At 56.0% G+C, this 18,217-nt stretch overlaps 1 protein-coding gene across 2 annotated transcripts in view; it reads left to right on the top strand.

The window, feature by feature from the left end:
* Positions 1-3,075: 3,075 nt before the first annotated feature.
* The window catches only part of WFS1 (wolframin ER transmembrane glycoprotein), a 31,554-nt gene continuing 16,412 nt past the window's right edge, over positions 3,076-18,217 (top strand). The window contains exons 1-3 of one of the 2 annotated variants that reach the window (XM_068975105.1): positions 3,076-3,190; positions 7,744-7,800; positions 10,921-11,153. In XM_068975105.1, coding sequence (XP_068831206.1) covers positions 10,922-11,153 — 232 coding nt within the window. In that variant the 5' untranslated portion in view covers positions 3,076-3,190; positions 7,744-7,800; position 10,921. The remainder of the gene's footprint in view (positions 3,191-7,743; positions 7,801-10,920; positions 11,154-18,217) is intronic. The other variant, XM_068975106.1, reaches the window with a different exon arrangement.

The raw sequence follows: 18,217 nt of genomic DNA, 5'->3' as shown, positions 1-18,217 counted from the left end.
AGTACTGGAGTGGGGTGAACTGCCTGCAAGCCTCCCATTTTCTCCCTGATGATTTTCATGTGTTTTTCCTCCACATTATCTCCCAGGTTTTCACTTTTTTTTTCCACCTTGACTGTTTTCTTTCTGAATTTACCTATGACTTTTAAAGCTTTTTCAGTCCATGCACTGTGCTGTGCTTAGCTGCTCAGTCGTGTCCAACTTTTTGTGACCCCATAGACTGTAGCCTGCCAGACTCTTCTGTCCATGGGGATCCCCATGCCAGAATGCTGGAGGGGGTTGCCATGCCTTTCTCCAGGGAATCTTCCCAAACCAGGGATTGAACTCAGGTCTCCCGCATTACAGGCGTATCCTTTACCATCTGAGCCACCAAGGAAGCCCATGGTGTATGTTAAATGTTTCTGTGCTCTGACTGTAATTCATTTTCTCTCTTCCTTTCCCAGGAGGAACTGTTTACTCTGTCTTCTTTCCTCTATTTATTGGGTCCTTTCAAAGGTTTTGTCCTCTACTTGATGGTGGTCTCCTAGGCAGTGGCCAGCCAGTGGGAGTGGATGACAAGCCTCTTATGTTCTTGTAGACAGTGACAAATGAACTGGAAAAGTCCTGTCGAGATGCTGGAGGAGGCGTCTCTGCTCCCAGGTTTGCAGGTGCAAGGAGGGCTGCTGGTTCTCAAGGGTGGGCTGCAGGAGCCATTGGGGTCAGCCTCCAGCCCTCTGAGCTGAAGGAGAGGGTGGGCAGTAAGGATGAGGGCATGTGTGTGCGCGTGCTCAGCTGTTTCCGACTCTTTACAACCCCACAGGGAGCAGCCCGGCAGGCTCCTCTGCCCATGGCATATTCCCGGCAAGAATTCCAAAGCGGCTTCCCTTTTCCTCCTTCAAAGATACCCATCTTTGGGTTAGAAATAAAAGAAATTCATCTGATTCATTTTCAAAGAGCCTCTAAGCTCCCAATATATAAATGAGAGAGTGAATGCTTCTCAAAATTAAGAAATATATAATGTCCAGCCTCTGAGTTACCATGGAAATGCAGATTGCAATTGCAAAGAGACCATTTTCCACTTACCATATTAGGCAAGAGTAAAACATAAAGTAATTGCCCAAGCTAGTGTGTGCCCCTTGGAGATACACTGGAAGTAACTTTGAGAAGCCTGTTTTAGAAAAATGTATCTATAGATGTGAAGAATCCTCTCAGAATCTAGTGATTCTGCTTCTAGGGTTTTGCCCTAGTGCCTTGGCCCCCAGCCTTTTTGGAACCAGGGACCAGTTTCTTAGAAGACAATTTTTCCATGGATGGGTGGTTGGGGGGATGGTTCAGGCAGTAACATGAATGATGGGGAGCAATGATAGGTGGCAGATGAAGCTTTGCTTGGTCGCCCACCACTCACCTCCTGTTGTGGAACCTGATTCCTAACAGGCCATTGACTGGTATCAGTCCTGGAGGCTGGGAACCCCTGCCCTAAGGTACACACACATGCACCAACACGTGCAGTGTAATCACAGTGATTTCTGGAAACCCTTAAATATGCATAAACCATTACACAATGTGAACAGTAATAGCCTGTTTTTTTTTTTCTTTTTCCTATTTTGTGTAATCCTCCAAGTTTTCTGTAATTAGTATATTGTATGGGGGAAAGAACTCTGTGTGACTCTGGACAAATAAACCATCTATGCCTGGAGCCTCAATCTTCTCATCAAGAAAGATGAAGCCAATGCTACCTGCCTCACAGGGTTATTGGCGGTGAAATGAAAAACATGTGAAAGCCCCCAAACTGAGCCTGGAGCAAAGCAAGTGCTGCTGGATGCTGGTTCCTTCGTTCTTCTGTGGGCCTCACTGGGTCGCACGAGAAGATGGCGATGGGATAGAGGTGGGGCACCTGGGAATAAACTGAGGAAACTGATGTGAATCACGAGGCTTTAAAAATTCCCTGAGGTAGTGTGTTCAGTAGATAGACCTCATCTCCGGAACCATCTGGAATCTTTGCTCCCAACCTGTTGGTAACATGTTTCCAGCGGTCATTCTGAGCCGCAGTCTGCAATGATAACCCAGGACAGGCATCTCAGGTTGGCTGTGAGGATCAGACATAGAGCAGACACAGCCCAAGAGGTGCCCCTGCTGCCAACCCAGGCCTCTCAGCCCCAAGGCCTGGCTTAAGAATAGACCTTTGCCCTCATCTCCAAACCACCCCTCTCAGACCCCAGGGGTAGTGTCAGTCGCTCAGTCCAGTCCATCTCTTTACAGTCCCACAGACTGTAACTCACCAGGCTCCTTTGTCCATGGAATTTTCCTGGCAAGAATACTGAAGTGGGTTATCATTTCCTTCTTCAGGCTCAGACCCCACAGCAGGACCGAAAGAAGAGGGTTTCCAGACTGCCTCATCCTTACACCACTTCTTGGGCTGGTAATAGATATTTTTAAACGAATTTTACAATTACTCTGTGAACGCATGCTATATTGCTTTTGATCTTGTGCTTTTAAAGCAGTCCTTGGTTAAATGAGTCACATTTAATGGGATTTCCAATTCGTGCTCCTCCATTAGGGCAGCCCTCTCCATCTTTGATGGGGCCGAAAATTAAGGCGTCTGGTGCATAGTAGGCCCTCAACGTGTCAGTTAATATTGTAAAAGCAATGATAATAAATCTGAAGTTGGGGAGCCTGGGGCCAGAGTAGTGGGTGAAAGGTCGTCTTGAGCCTCGCCCGTGGGCTTGCAGCCGGGCACAGCAACCCGGACGCCCTGTGGGTGTGGCGTGGCGTGCAAGGGTTCGGTCTGGGCCGCACCGCCCGAGTTAGCTCGGAAACTTTCGCAGTGGGCGGGCCGGACCCGCCCTCCCGGCGACCTCGAGCTTGGCCGCGCCGTGGACCCGTAGGCTGTAGCCGCCGAGGCGCTCTGTGATTGGCGAAGGTGCGGAGTGATTGGCAGGCAGACCGGCCGCTCAGCGGGCCGAGTCGGCGCCGCGTCCTCCGGGCCGCGTCGGGAGTGGAGGACGGCCTGCGGCCCCGCCCCGGCCCCGCCCCGGCCCCTCCCCTCCCCGCGCGGCTGCTTGCGCTCACCGGCTTCCACTGAAACCAGCACAGCCCGCTTGGTCCCGGCTGCTTTCCTTCGGCCCTGGTCCTTCCAGCTGCTGCCGATCAACTTTGTGGCGAGCTCGGAGGCCCAAGGGCGTCGCAGCGCCGCGTGAGGCCCACTCGCGGGCCGGTGAGTACTTCGGGGCGAGGGGCGGTTGCAGCGGGACCTGGAAAGCGAACCGAGAGCACCTGGACTGGCCGCCCGCCTCGGCCTCAGTTTCCCCATCTGAGCGGTGGGCGGCTGGTACCAGTGTCCCCTGCAAGTTCCCCAGAAGTTGGAGGGCCAGGGCCCGTCCTCTCCGCGACACTCAGGGCTCCCCCTGCCCGGGCCTGGATTGCGGCTTCCTCCCGGGGATGCGCGCCCCCTCAACCCCAAGCCTGGGCTCCCCGGGCATCGTGGGGGCACCGCGCGCTCTGAGCACCGTCACGCCCACAAGCCTGGCTTCGAACCCTCCCCGCGCCCCGTCCCCCTCCCCGCCCCCGCCACAGCCAGCGGGAAAACCGGCCTCAGAGGAAGGCGGCTCTTGGCGCTGGGGACCCGGTGGGTGGAAGGGGGCGCCCCTGCCCCCTGCGTCCCCCAGCATGGATCTCGAGTTGCCCCGTCACGATGGCCCTTCCCCCGCGGCTCTCGGCCTGCTTGATGAGACCCTGAGCTGCCCTCAGTGCCCCTGGGGCCGCTGGAAGGCGCTTGTCACCCCCTACCCCGCCATGAGGGCTGCTGATGGTGTGTGTGTGTTGAGGGTTCAGGTGATCCCAGCCCTCGGGGGAACATCAGTTTCTGCTTTGACAGATGGAAACTTGCTGGGAAATCTGACCCATGTCTTCTGGGTGTGATGGATCTGGGACCTCTCACACCAGTGGTTGTAGTTGGTGTTAAGAAATTCCGAGGAACTAACACTTACACAGTATTTGACTCTCCCAGTAGTCTTAAGGGTATGGGATTATGGGCCCATTTGACAAATGAGGAAACCAAGGCTCATTAGGGTTTGATGACCTGCCCAAGACCCCACAGTGGATGGGGCAGAGCCTGGTGGAAATCAGTGCCCCTCCTGGGCAGTCGCTGAGAACAAATGCCTGCCTCTCCTCACCTTGGACAGTGACCCTTGGCACAGGGTCCATTTGTAAAGGGCTTTCCCTTCTTCCGGGATCCATCACTCAGGAAGCAGTGCCTGGGTTACCTGGTGTGCTGGCTGCCTCCCTCGCTACAGCCCCAGTGAGGAAGCCACGCTGAGAAACCCAGAGGTCACTCTTCCCTGTTGCCCGTCTCCAAGGGGCTGTGATTCTCACCGGTGCCCCCTTGGCATCTGATGGGGATTTGGAGGAAGGTTCCTTTATATTCTTGCTCCCCTCAGCAGCTGGGCCTTGACTAGACACAGGAAAGGTTGCCCGGAGACCACATCTCATCTTCTTTCCCAGGATAGAAGGAATCTGGAGGGCTCCCCACTCAGGCCACCCCTGCCCCTCCCAGGCCAAGGCTGGATAGGCCTTTGGGGGCTGGTCACAGAGGGGATCCTAGTTCAGTCCCCCAAATGCCTGGACAGAGACCAAACCCTGGTCCACGATGCTGGTGATGAGAGGGTTCTGGTAGAGAGGTTGCTCCATGCTTCAAATGACTCCGTCCCCTCCCTCAGATCGCCTCCCCAGAAAGTGGCACCACCACCATGGCCCTGCCCCATCAGTCAGACCACATTCTGCTTCCACACCCTCTCGTTCAGTTGGAGATGCTCTTGTCTCTCCTGGCCCAGGAGTTGTCCTCAGATGCCTGCCCCAGGCCAGGCCTCCTCACTTTCCCTGGAAGGCTGCCCGGCTCCCTCCTCGGTCTCCCTGGCCTGTCCCCACGCAGTCTGGATGGGTCTCAAACTGCCGCTGCCCTGCAGCTCGGCCCTCAGTTTTCCTTCTGCCCAGGGCTCAGCCCCAGCACCAAGCCTGGCACTTGTTTAGGGCCTGCCCCAGCTTCCTGGCTGTCCACTCAGCCTCTGTTCTCCTCCCTGTGTCCTCCGCCCAGTCTCAGTTCTGTGCCACTTGCACCTTCCCCAACCACGTTGCCATCTCCTTCTCTGTCCACTGCCTTTTCTCCTGGGCAGTCCCTCACTGAAATGCCCAAAAACCTCTGTTCTTCCCCCTCCTTCTCCCTTGCCTGGCTTGTCCTGAAGGCTTGGTCCAGGCCTCTCGTGGAGAATCCCCGCCCTGCTCCTTTCCCACGGCTGAGGTTGGACCCCTTCTGTGCCTGCTGCGCCCCCCACCCCTGCCAAGTAGGCCATCCTGGTGGTGGTTTGTTTAGGTGTCATCCTTCCCATCTGGACTGAGTTTGCGAAGGCCGGCCCTGTGGGATCCTCAGTGGGGTGGGGAGGCCCAGCACAGGCCAGGCACAGAATCAGCCCACAGTCCATGCCCACTGACCCACCCTGGCCAGGTGGGGGCATCCCCAGCCTGATTCCCCCTTAGTCCTGTGAACTTGGCACATTGGTAGAGCTGGAATGTTCCTTGGTTTGGCCCTTAAGACTCTGGGACAAAAATAGATACCTGGGAATCTCCAAGGGCTTTGTGCCCTTGTCTTGACCAGCCTCGTGCCAGGCGGCTGGGCTGTCCAGGCCAGAGCAGACATCCCAGACCCTGAGAACCCCGGAACCCTCTAGCTTTGGGCTCAGTCACAGATGGGTTTCAGAATTAACGTTTTGTTGTAATTCCAGAAACCTTCACATTCATTATAGAAAATTAGGGGAGCATATTTAGAAAAAAGAATAAAATAAAACTACCTCAGTGGCTCAGTGGTATAAAGAATCTGCCTGCCACTGCAGGAGATGCAGGAGACAGATTCGATCCCTGGATTGGGAAGATTCCCAGGAGGAGAAAATGACCACCCACTCCAGTATTCTTGCCTGGGATATCCCATGGACAAAGGAGCAGGGCATGAGATCACAAAGAGCTGGACATGACTGAGGACTGAGCACACACCTAGCCTCTTCACCCAGACGTAAACACTATCACTATCTGTTGAAGGGGGTGCATTTTATTCCATCTTTTTCTACAGAGGCATTTTGTTTTCATCTAAATAGACTCAGGGCAGTATCTCATGCTGCTTTAAATCCTGCTCAACAGAGTTATACAAACATGTTCTTACCTTTAAATATTCTTACACAAGTCGTGGCTAACGGCTGTATAGTGTAGCAGCATCTAGAGGGGCTGTGAGTTTCACATCTGCCCTCTCTGGAATGTATGATGGACACACCTGAGAGGTGTCCTGTAAGAGCAGAGACGTGGAGGTCCACAGTTGGTGTGATTGTGGGGTGGGTGTGAAACAGTGGGCATCCCAGGTTATTCCCTTGCAGCTAGCATCAGAGCTCGTGAACGTCTTTGAGTCTTCCCCTGAGGGCATGTTTCAGAGGTGGGGTGGTCCCCTGGGGGTCGAGAGCCAAGGGGGCATGGCCCTTATAAGCAAGGGTTCGAGAGCTTGCGAGAGAGCAATGGCAACCCACTCCCCCTACTCTTGCCTGGAAAATCCCATGGACAGAGGAGCCTGGTGGGCTGCTGTCTATGGGGTCGCACAGAGCCAGACACGACTGAAGTGACTTAGCAGCAGCAGCAGAGAGTGTGCGCTGAAGTCCACATGCTGCCTTCTCCCCCTGTCGGTAGTTGTGTGGTCCCAGCAGCCCCCTTCCAGGGGTGGCAGACCCTCAACTGAGCTCTGTGCTTGCTGGCGTTTTTGTGTTTTGCTGGGGTAAAATTATGCCTGGGTGCTCATGTGGAAAGAATGCCGGCCACTCTGGATCTGACACAATGACAGGTTCCAAGCCACTGCCCTGACCCTGGGGTGGCAGTCGGGGTTGACCGCCCCCCCTCGTAGGCATTGGAGGAGCCCTGGAGGCGGGGCGGAGTGTGATGCTGATGCTCTCGTTCTGTGGTTGGGATTCAGGATGCCAGCAGGGCCGGAGGGAGGGACCTGCTTTCTCTGGTCACACAGTAAGATGGGGCCGGCTCTTCTCCAGCCAGGGCTCCTCCCCCCAGGCCAGACTACCTCAGATGTACCTTGCAAAGCACGGAGGCAGGTATTCTGAGTGAATGAGATGCCGGAAAGAAGACTGTCAGAGAAGGAAGACCAGACACCACTGTGGGTCCCTCCACCAGGAGAGCATCTGTGGTCTTCTCTGTGACCTATCCATGGCAATGGGTCATTTTGTTTGTTTTTAAGTAATAAGGCGTTTGATCCATAAAAGGTTTGGCCGACCTCAGGAAATCTGGAAATTAATCCTCCTCCGTTCGTCCATTTTCACTAACTAGAGATTTCACTTTAAAAGTTTCATTGTGATTGTAATGTGACATGCACGATACTTAGCCCAAGAGGCCAGCCAGAAGCTACCTGTTCTCCTGAAATTTCTATTATAAGGTGGCTCTCAACTGAACGTGCCTTTGTTTTGCACTTGGGAGAAATGGCGCTTTTTTTAATGGTTGGTAGTTTGCAGACTCCTTTCTCTTTCTTCACACCCTTGTGCCCCAGAGCACCCCTTCATTGGAGGCATTATTCCTTCTACACAGATGGGGAAACTGAGGCCTTGTGAGGTTATGTGCTCAGTCGCTCAGTTGTCCGCCTCTCTTTAACCCCATGCACTGTAGCCCGCTAAGCTCCTCTTTTCTATCGGATTTTCCAGGCAAGAATACTGGAGTGGTTTTCATCTTCTCTTCCAGGGGATCTTCCCAAACCAGGGATTGAACAGGCGTGTCTTGCGTCTCCTGCATTGGCAGGTAGGTTCTTTACCACTAAGCCACCAGGGAAGCCCTAAGTAGCTAATGAAAGGGAGAACTGACATGTATTCCCTGTGTTGGCTATTGGTGGAAAAATTGTGTCCTGATGGTGAGGGATGGTGCTGTCTCTCCTGACCCGTCCTTCCTTGTAGATGGGGAGACAGACAGGTGTGAGTCCTTCTTGTCCACCTGGCAGAGAGAGGGCTCTCCAGGAGACATGCCCTGGGTGCTGTGTGGTTACCTGAGAGCAGGTGATGGAGACAGGACTCGGGGCAGAGGCAGCTGGGAAACCCCCAGAAGGGGGCGAGTTGGGCCCTTGATTTGAACGACGTGTCGGAGCAACATGTCGGATTGGTCCTGGCGGAGAGGACACTTCCAGGTCTGGGGGGCGCTTCGAGAGCTAAGGCGTGGGGGTCACAGAACTGTAGGTTTGGAAGTGAGTGGTGGGGGAAGGGAAGGCACGGTGGGGCTGGATCGCAGAGGCAGGTGGGCAGATTTTGAGAGGCCTCTTGTTCAGAAATGAGGTCTTTCTGAATGAGAGGCTCTGTGGTTTTGAATTTAGCTCCAAGACTCTGAGCTACGAGGCCTTGGGAAGGGATCTCACCTTTCTGGAGCCCAGGTTGCTGTCTGTGAAAGGGGGTGAGCGTGGAAGGACAGGTTATCTCACCATCCACCACAGCCGGGTAACAGCAGGACGCTCCTCCCGGGCCAGCCACCCCCACCCGCACCCCCAGGAGAAATCGGTGGGAATTGCTAAGAAGGGCACATTCCAGACATGCTTGTTGCGTTAGTAGTGACAGAGGATCCCTGGTGTAAGTCAGCTCTCCAAAGGCCCGCTGCCCTCTGCCACTCCAGGAAGGTAGCACTTGATTCCGGGGCAGTGGGAGCCACAGGAGATGGTGAGGTCAGACGTGACTCCGCGTGGTTTGTCTCCGATCGGCCGGGGACCTGCACAGCTGGGTTCTGTCTGCAGAATTCACGACTGACTTTCCCCGCCCCCCTGCAGCTGGCCGCCCGCCCACGGGGCCTGCCTGCCTGTCTACCCAGATGATGGATTTCACAAAAGTTGCCTCTTTGTTTGGTTCCTGGAAGCCTGGCGTTCGGGAACAGCACCGAGCACCGCATTGGTTTCCAAGCAGAGATCTGTGTGGCTTGACACGCTTTTGGTTCGCAGTGAAGGAGATGTTTTAAAATAAGGGCTCGGCCCCTCCAAGGGAGTCGTGCCCAGATAGAAATCTCCAGGGTCCTTTGGAGAATGAAGGTCTGATCTCTGGGGCCTCCTCTGACTCTTCCAGTGACGGCAGTCTCCAGGGCACGCTTCAGGTACCCACTTCTGCAGGCTCGAGGGAGCCGGAGCTGGACACTTTGGATACCTGGGAGCCTGGCCCTTCCGGTCTGTGATCTCATATAGTCCTCACAGTACCCCCATTTACAGTTGAGGAAACTGAGGGGCAGAGAGGAATGTGACCCAGTCAGGACCCCAGAACTGGCAGCACAGTGGCCATGGTGGGTTGGTCTGGGAGCCAGATTCCTCACCCCCGGCCTTTCCCTGCTCTGCTCTCATTTCCTCACCTCTGCTGTCATTTCCTCAAGGGTGAACGTGGCCTTGAGCCTGGGGTGGGGGCCATGGGATCCTTGGGGATACCCCGCTCAGTGTACGTGGTCCTATCTGCTTCAGTGTCTGTGTCCACAGAAGCCCATCCCCGCTCCCCAGGGCCCTGGTCTGGGGTCCTGGGGCAGGGGAAGGCCTGGAGCTCTCAGCCCCATAGTCTGGGGCTCATGGTCGTCCTCAGTTGTGTCAGCGGTGATTTTCGCCTTGTTGCTAAACAGCAGCATTGACTAATCGAGCCCTTTGCCCCTGTTTGTCATCAGATCTCTTTGCTTGCCAGTCTGTTCCAGTCATCGGTTCCGACACACCAGCCCCCCGGTTTCCATCACCCACGTGTAGCATGGGCTCGTATCCGGTGCCATCAGGCTCGCTGAGTTGTGTCCTGGGGGTCGAGCCTGGTGTGGGGGCTTTGAAGTTGGCCAGGCCTGACCACATCCTGCTCCAGGGGCTGTTCCCCCCACACCTGTCTTCCACCCCTCTTCCTCTCCCCTTTCCCTCCCTCCCTCTGCTTCTCATGTTTACTTTTTAAAAATATTTTATTATTCATTTATTTGGCTGTACCAGGTCTTCACTGAGGCATGCAGGATAATTTTGTTGCAGCATGTAGGATCGAATTCCCTGACCAGGGATTGAACCTGGGCCCCCTGCATTGGGAGCTCGGAGTTTTAGCCACTGGAACACCAGGGAATCCTCTCTCAAGTTTATTTTAAACTTCCACTTTGTGCCAGTGTATTCCTTTCGTAGGGCTCTAAGGAGAAATTGACAGAAACTTGGTGGCTTTAAACAACAGAAATTTTTCGTCTCACAGCTCTGGAGGCAGAAGTCTGCGATCAGGATGTCGGCGGGGTTGGTTGTCCTGGGGGACTCTGCGGGAGAGTCCTTCCTTGTCTTTCCTGACTCTGGGTGCTGTTGGTGTCTCTGGGCCTGCAGCCGTGTCTCCTCCTCCATGTGGCATCCTCTCTGTCTCTGTGCTACCCTTTTATAAGGACCCCAGTCCTTGGATTAGGGCCCACCCTAAGCCAGGATGCTCTCTTGTCAAGATCCTTGTTTACATCTGCAAAGACCCCCGTTTTCCAAATAAGGTCCCTGCACAGATTTTGGGTGGACAGACTGGGAGGCCAGCTTCATTCCAGCACAGCCAGATGCTGTGCCCAGGGCTCCATGTGGACCATCTCACTGAAGCCTCCCAACCTGCCACATCCCCATTTCTCAGATGAGCACACCTGAGGCCCGGGACTCAAGTCCTGGAGACTAAGGGCCCAGCTCATGGCTGCTGTGGGACCTGCCAGGCCAGCGGACCTTGAGCGAGTTTCCTCCCTCAATTTCCTCATCTGTAAAATGGGAGTGTCTTTGTGGGGGCTGTTGTGAGATTGAATGAGACCACGTGGAATGCTGGGCAGCGCCCTTCCATTTCCCTTTGCCATCCCGTCTCCCCACCAAAAGCTAGAGGCCAGGGCAGCCTGGGCTTGGCCGACCTCGTGTGTTTGATCCCCCGGTTTTTCTCGCATCAGAATGGCTTCCAGCGCCCCTCCTCTGAGCCCCTCTGGCGCCCAGCCTCCGCTGCCACCACAGCCACAAGCCCGCTCACGGCTCAACGCCACCACCTCGGTGGAACAGGAGCTCAGCGGGGCACCCCCCGCTCCTGGACCCCAAGTTGGACCTGGATCGGATGCGAGAGACCCAGCCGCTCCGGCCATGCCCCAGGCCTTGCGGGCCAGGAGCCGAGAGAGGATGGACAGAACAGGTAAGGGGCGGGGCCCGGGATGCCGGACTGTCCTCCCTGAGGGGTGTTCTGTGGGTACCGTGGACACCTGGGTCCTGGCACGTGGGCCAGATGCCCCTGCAAGGTTCCTTCCGCTGGTGGGCGTCCCCTGAAGTCGGGCCCAGCCGCTCCACCCAGGCCTGTCGACTCCCACCTCCCAGCAGGGTTTGCTCCCAAGTTCATAGACTTGGGCTGCAGCAGATGTCATGCTTCCTTCCTTTTTTTATCATCGAATGCACCAGCTCCCACCTGCTCAGCGACTCGGCAGGTGGTCTGCATCAGGCACTGTGTGGTGGGAGGTGGCGGGAGCCAGGCTCCCCTCTGGTCCCCCCCCAGCACTCGGGGCGGCCCACGTCATCATCCCTTGTCCACCACGGCCACTTCTCAGGTGACCGTTCGGTCAGGTCTCTCTGCCTGGTCTGGGGGCTCCCCGTGGCCACTGCCCTTTGAGGCCAGCTGACACCCTGGAATTCCTGGCCCCTGGCCCAGGTCCCTGCTGCCCTCTGGACCACCATCCTCCATGCCCAGGCCCAGCGGCCAAGGATGGCCCCAAACCCCAGTCCCTCTTGGGCCCCCCACTCAGGTTTCCAGTCTGTCCCAGGAAGCACTTCTTAGGGGCCGAGATGAGATAGTGTGAGGCCCCGGGTGGGCTGGGACCGCTGGTTGTCATGCCATTGACATTGGGGGAGGGTCGCCAGGGTTTGGTCAGTCCACCTGCTGTTCACCGAGCACGGCCTGGTGCCAGCTCTGAGTGGCCATCACCTGGTGGCACAGGTGAGCCCTGCCTCTGAGGGGTCCACAGTCTCCCGAAACATGGGGCCTAGGGATCACAGAGGTGGCCCTGGTGCTGGGCTGGGGAGGGAGCCGGAGGCCTGCCTTGGGAAGAGAGGATGCCTGAGCAAGTTGGAGCCTGCAGTGGGGAGAGAGCACAGCACGGGCAAGGGCCGGAGGGAAGAACTGACCTCGCCTTGGGTGGGCTTGGCCTGGAGAGAGCCGTGGACCTCCTGGGTGACGGGGTGGAAAAAAGGTTGGAAGGATCGGATGTGTGATGCTCCTGTCAGGCTTGCAGTTGAGCTACAGCAGGAGTGAGCAGGACCGGGCAGCGGGCTATAACTGGAGCTGTTGTGAAAGGCTCCTTTGCGCTTCGGGGGCTGTTGTAGGTAAAAAAAGCCTCAAGCCTTGCTGTCAGTTTCATAAAAGCAAGGATCCCTGGGTCTCCGGCTGTGATGTTTGGGGAAAATATAGCTGGCATCAATGTTACTTTTTCTAATAACTCACTCAGTGCTTCTCAGTATGTCTGTCTTGTACTCACAGTGACCAACCCCGTGAAATAGGGGCCTTGGCTTTCACTGTAGGTACAGTGATCAAAACAGAGCCCACTGGGGACATGAGCTCCAGGCATGGTGAAAGCCCCGCGGCTTCTCTTCATGGCTCACTGCCTATTAGACTTTCTGACCTCTGCCCACAGTAAGAAATACATGTACCATAGTCATAACCTGGCGCCCACGCCCACGTGCCTGCATGCACACAACACACGCGCACGCACACGCACACGCAGTGGGAATGGAAATTTCCAAAGCAATACTTGCCTTTACTGTGTGCCTGGCTGTCTGGTAGGTCTCCATGCTCTTGCTTTTATGTGCAAACAAATGCTGCTTTGGGCAGTTCAGTTGGTTCTGTGACCTTCTGGGTCGACGTCTGCAGTTTGAAAACCGCTGTCTGGTTTGGCGCCAGTGCTGATTTCCTGCCCACCCCGGCTGGGACGCCAGAGCACGCGTCTCTCCATACGAGCTGTTTATGTATGGAGCATCTGGAGCCACGAGGTGGTGCAGGAAGGGTACAGGCAGCCAGGGTGGGACGCTTGGCTGGGCTATCGACCTTGAGCTGGGTGCCCTCTCCTGGGAGTTGGGAGGCCTCTCTGAGACTGTTTCTGTGAAGTCAGAGCAGCCACATGGAGCCCGCATGCTGGGACCTCATGCTCATCAGCCCGGTGCGTGGGACGCGGTGCTGAGTCAAGGCCCCTGGTCCCTTAGGTGCCTGTGTGGTGGTGTGGGGGAAGGGGTCCGTGCCTCGAGCTGCAGAACCCGATGTGCTGCGTGGGTGTCATCAAGCCTCCCCCCCACCCCGCCACCCCTCTCTCTTCAGGCCCCTCCTGGGGCATCACCATGTGCATTGAGGCATCCGTCCAGTTTTAGGGCCCCACCCAGTCCCTCTTGGGTGACCGGCCTTAACCTCGGCTTCGGGCCCTGTGTGTCTGCATGCAGCGGCTTTGTGTGAGTGTCAGCCTCTTCTCTCCCCCTGGGAGGCTTGCGCTGCAGACTGTGTGTATGTGTGCGCACGCAAGTGTGTGTGTACACGTGTGCGTGTGCTTTCTCGTGTCTTGCACCAGCACAAGGCAAGATGCCGTGACTTTTGTGGTCACAGGGTCCTCCTCTCCCCCAGATGCTCTGTGTGAGTTAAGGGGGTCCCAGCCCCCACCCCACCCTTCTCCTGCTCTGCCAGCCTTGTTTCGTTTTTCCCCTTGAGAAGCTGGCTGCCTGAGGTGACCACCCCCAGCTCAGTACCACCCCTACTCCGTGCAGAGGCACCAGATGCATGGTGGTAATACCTGCCAGGTGCCCTGTGGACCCGGAGGCTTTACGTGACCCCTTACGGCAGCCTGAGAGGAAGGCTCTGTCCGTGTCCCCATTTAGAGACCAGGAAACCGAGCCCCTGCCTTGCCAGAGTGGCCAGCACTGAGTGATGGTGGGTGCAGGAGTGACCTCAGTCTCCTGTCCCATAAGGCCCCCTGCCCCCAGCAGAGCTGCAGGGACCTCCAGACTCTAGAGGTTGAACCAAGCCTGAGCTCACCTGTGTAATCATGCTGGACTAATGCCCAACTTACCCCAGAAACGCACCCACTGGGCCCTTCTGAGCTCCACATCTCCTTCAGAGATCTGTGTTTTGTCTCCAAGTCCTTTGGGCAGACCCGGGCCTGATCCGGAATCTTGGTCTAGCCGCAAACACCACCCCGCAGCCGCAGGGCGTGGAGACCAGGGCTGGAAACATGCTTGGTTTCAATCTGGGTGAAGCAAAACAGCCTCCGAGGACAGACCGAGTCAAGACTGCCAGTTTCAGATAAGGAGAGTCAGGAAACAGATGTGGTCTCGATTGGCTTCTTTCCCCTAGGGGAGGTGCGGAGAGTACTGAGTGAGTTCTGGGCAGGTTGGCAGCCTCGGGCTCCCGACCCCACACTTCTGGGCTGTGCGGCGTCCCTTTCCTTAGTGCCGTCACCATCGCTGAATTGAACACACAGACCCTGCCCTGCCAGCCCTGCACAGCTCAGAGATCATCCACCCAGGGAGGGATTGGGGTTAGTTTTCATTAACTCCCCTGACCATCTAGCAAAGTTCTGAGCATCAGTCAAGTACCAGTAAGTAACAGCAAGAGGAAGATGGCATCACACCTCCCAGGTTAGGCCTTGCTTGTGGTCCTTGTCTGCGTTAACTCGCTTCTCCAGCCACGTCCAGTTCAGTTCAGTTCAGTCGCTCAATTGTGTCCGACTCTTTGTGAGCCCACAGACTGCAGCACACCAGGCTTCCCTGTCCATCACCAACTCCTGGAGTCTCCTCAAACTCATGTCCATTGAGTCGGTGATGCCATCCAACCATCTCATCCTCTGTCGTCCCCTTCTCCTCCTGCCTTCAATCTTTCCTAGCATCAGGGTCTTTTCAAATGAGTCAGTTCTTCACATCAGGTGGCCAAAGTATTGGAGTTTCAGATTCATCATCAATCCTGATGAACAGTTGGGAGTGACTCCCTTTAGGATGGACTGGTTGGATCTCCTTGCAGTCCAAGAGACTCTCAAGAGTCTTCTCCAACATCACAGTTCAAAAGCATCAATTCTTCAGCGCTTAGCTTTCTTTATAGTCCAACTCTCACATCCATACATGACTACTGGAAAAATCAGAGCTTTGACTAGACGGACCTTTGTTGGCAAAGTAATGTCTCTGCTTTTTAATATGCTCTCTAGGTTGGTCATAGCTTTTCTTCCAAGGAGCACACATCAGGGGTTAAGTAGAGGGCCCCAGGCCACCAGCTGGTGAGGGGTCAAGTCAAGATGGAACACAGTCTGCGAGTCTGTGCTCAGCCACCGTGGTAGCCTTCGGTGGCGGCAGTGACCACAGATGGAGCTCTGGAGTGCCCGGGGCCCTGGGCCTGCCTCCTGCATCGCGGCTCTGAGCAGTGCCCTGTGTACCAGCACAGCAGGGATGGCCAGGGTCGGAGCCCAGGCTGGTCTTCAGACTCGGGGGGTTAAGGCTCAAGGGAAGGGAGAGACAGAAGAACCAAGTAACTCTGTCCTCTGTTGAGGGCACCAGGCAGGGGCCACAGAGGACGAGGCGCCCTCTCTGCCAACCTCGGTGGGTTGCAGGGTTCACAGGCCCTCAGGAGTGCCAAGTCCACAAGGCCTCCAGTTCCGAGTGTGGGGCTGGCATTCGCTGAGGTGGCCACAGGGCTGCAGACAGGAATGGTGTCTGGAACCCCTGGTGAGGGTTCCGTTTGCCAGGAAGCATATACCCCAGTGTTAACTGAGGGCCTGCCCAGCGGGTGCAGGAGACAGTGAGCAGGGCAGACAGGGCCTGCCTCTAGGAGGGAGACCCCGGGTCAGTGAAGGGAGGCCCAAACAATGCAAGACACACAGAGCGTGAGGGCTCCAAGGCTGGTGGCTCTGGGCAGCGGTTGGACGTAGGGTCAAGAGGTCAGACAGTCTCAAGTAGGGCCTCGAGGGTCAGGGTATGGGGAATGGGTGTTCTGGGGAGCATTAAAGCCTTTAAATGAGAGGAGCAGCGTGATTTCTGTTACATGGAGATGACCGTGGACAACCGTGGGAGCTGAGGCCAGTGGCGATGCAGGGCGGTGGGTGGACTGGGCTTCAGGGGAGCTAGACTGAGGCCAGGCCTCTGGCTGGAGTCATCAGGTGGGCCTGGGGGGTGGGCAGGCGGTTTCGCAGTGGGGTTCAGAGCTGGACAGCAGGAATGGGCCCTGAGGAAGGCCAGGAGGTGAGAGGAAGCCTGGGATATGATGGGGTGAGGGGCTGGATGCAAAGCGCTGAGTCCCTGCTTCCCTGGGGACAAGTCACAGCCATAAAAACTCAGTTTCTCCTTGTCCGGTGGAGGTGCTGGCTCGATGATCTCAGGAGCTCTGTACCTGGATTATTTATCCTGACTCTGATGGAAGCCCTGATCTGTCTGGTTGCTGTAGCATCCCTGTGATCCCCTCACTCTAGGATGGCCTGTCGTGAGGACAGATGGCTGGGGCAGTGAGGCCCTCTTGGGTCTGGTGGCTTCCTCAGATCTCAGGAAACTGGACAATATGCCCTTCATCCCTTACCTTTCCCCTCCTCTTTGCATTCCGAGTCTTGGGCGTCACCTCCTCCGAAAAGCCTCTCCCATTAGGGTTGATGACTCCTGGCACCTCCACTGTTGGACTGTGGCTGTCTTTGCTGGCACCCTGGGTGGGCAGGGAAAGCTGGCGTTCCTACCTCTTTAGGCTCAGTGCCCTTGGCTCCCGGCGTCTAGACCAGTCCAGGGCAGGTGCTTGGCAAATGTCTGCTGGGTGAGTGATGAGGGGCAAGGTCCATGACCCCTGCTCGGGCCTGTGGGAAGCTGGGATCTCCTGGCTGGGACCCCCACCTTAGAACTCAGCCAGGCCCCTGGGAGAGACAGGGTCGCAAGGCTTTGTCCTTCCTGTGTGTTCATGAGAGCCAGCATCTCGAAGGCTGATGGGGCACCCCCGGGTGCAGGGTGACCCAGCTGCCACAGTGATGAGAAGGACACACGGGATGCCCTTGGGTTCTTGTCACCTTTCCCTCAGTTCAGCCCACACAGCGGGCATCAGGAGAGGACCAGGGACTCTGGGAGGCCAAGGCCTTGCCCCGGGGCCAGTGAGTAAGGATGTAGAAGGGCAGCAGCCCCGAGAGACAGGAGCAACACAGTTGCTCACTGCGTGTTTCAGATTGTGCTCTTCTTCTCAGAGCCTTTGGCGTGCACTCAGCAATTTAAACAATGCGCTCCAGCCAATCTAGATTGCAGCAGCTGGGTGAAACTGGAAGCCAGCTTCTCTCTCTTGCTCCCAGCTGACTCCAGGAGAACTTGGTGGACATCAAGGGGCTGGCAGAGCCCTCGGGGCTGCTGGGAGGGGGTGCCTGAGGCTCCCCAGCCCACTGACCTGGGGTGGTCCTGAAGAGTGGGAACATTTGACTTGCTTAGTACTCATCCTTGTCCATTTCTACTTAGAATCTGCTCAGATCAGGAAGTTGAGCTTGGCAGTTCAATCTCTGGGCCACACGTGTCCCAGGTGCTGTGCGAGGATTTGGGGAGACAGAGCTGGAGACCCTTCCTTGTCAGTCCCCCATCCATTCATCCCTCTGTCTGTTCAGCATTTGCTGATCTGTGTCCTGCCCCAGAGGATGGAGATGGGCCAGACCTGCTGGACACAGATCATCTCCATTAAAGGCCTGTGGGACCGTGAGAGATGCAGGAACACGGAGATGGGCTGTGCCAGGGGAGGGGACAGTTTCCAGGGCCCTTCTTTCATTTCATGACAAAATATCAGGCTATGAATAACTTCTGTGGAAAATTAATCATGGACAGAATAATCTTTTTAGCCAATAGATCTACGCTTGAATCTTCCATGACCTTGGACTTGTGAATTCAGTCGGTCAGGAAAAGAGCTGTGAACTCGCAGGAGGTACCTGGTGTTGAACTAGGACACGTGGCCTAAGTGAGCCAGGGAGGCCCTGGGGTCAGCAGAGAGAGGTAGGGCATGGAGGAAGGAAGGGGACGCACCCTGAGAGCACCCAACTCTGGACCAGGCACCTAATCCCAAGTGTCCCATTCTTCATTAACAGTCCTACTGGCTGGATATGACGATGGGATTGGAAATGAGTCTTGCACGGTCACACAACACTTTGATACTGTCAACTGAAAAAAAAAAGCACAACCTAAAAGCTGAGAATTATGTTTTATTTGGTGGACAAGATCGAAGACTTAACCCTGGAACACAGC

The sequence above is a fragment of the Capricornis sumatraensis genome, chromosome 7 (genome assembly GCF_032405125.1).
Source record: "Capricornis sumatraensis isolate serow.1 chromosome 7, serow.2, whole genome shotgun sequence".
Taxonomy (NCBI): domain Eukaryota; kingdom Metazoa; phylum Chordata; class Mammalia; order Artiodactyla; family Bovidae; genus Capricornis; species Capricornis sumatraensis.
The sequence above is the reverse complement of the archived record's forward strand: the minus strand, read 5'-3'. Positions and strand labels throughout refer to the sequence as shown.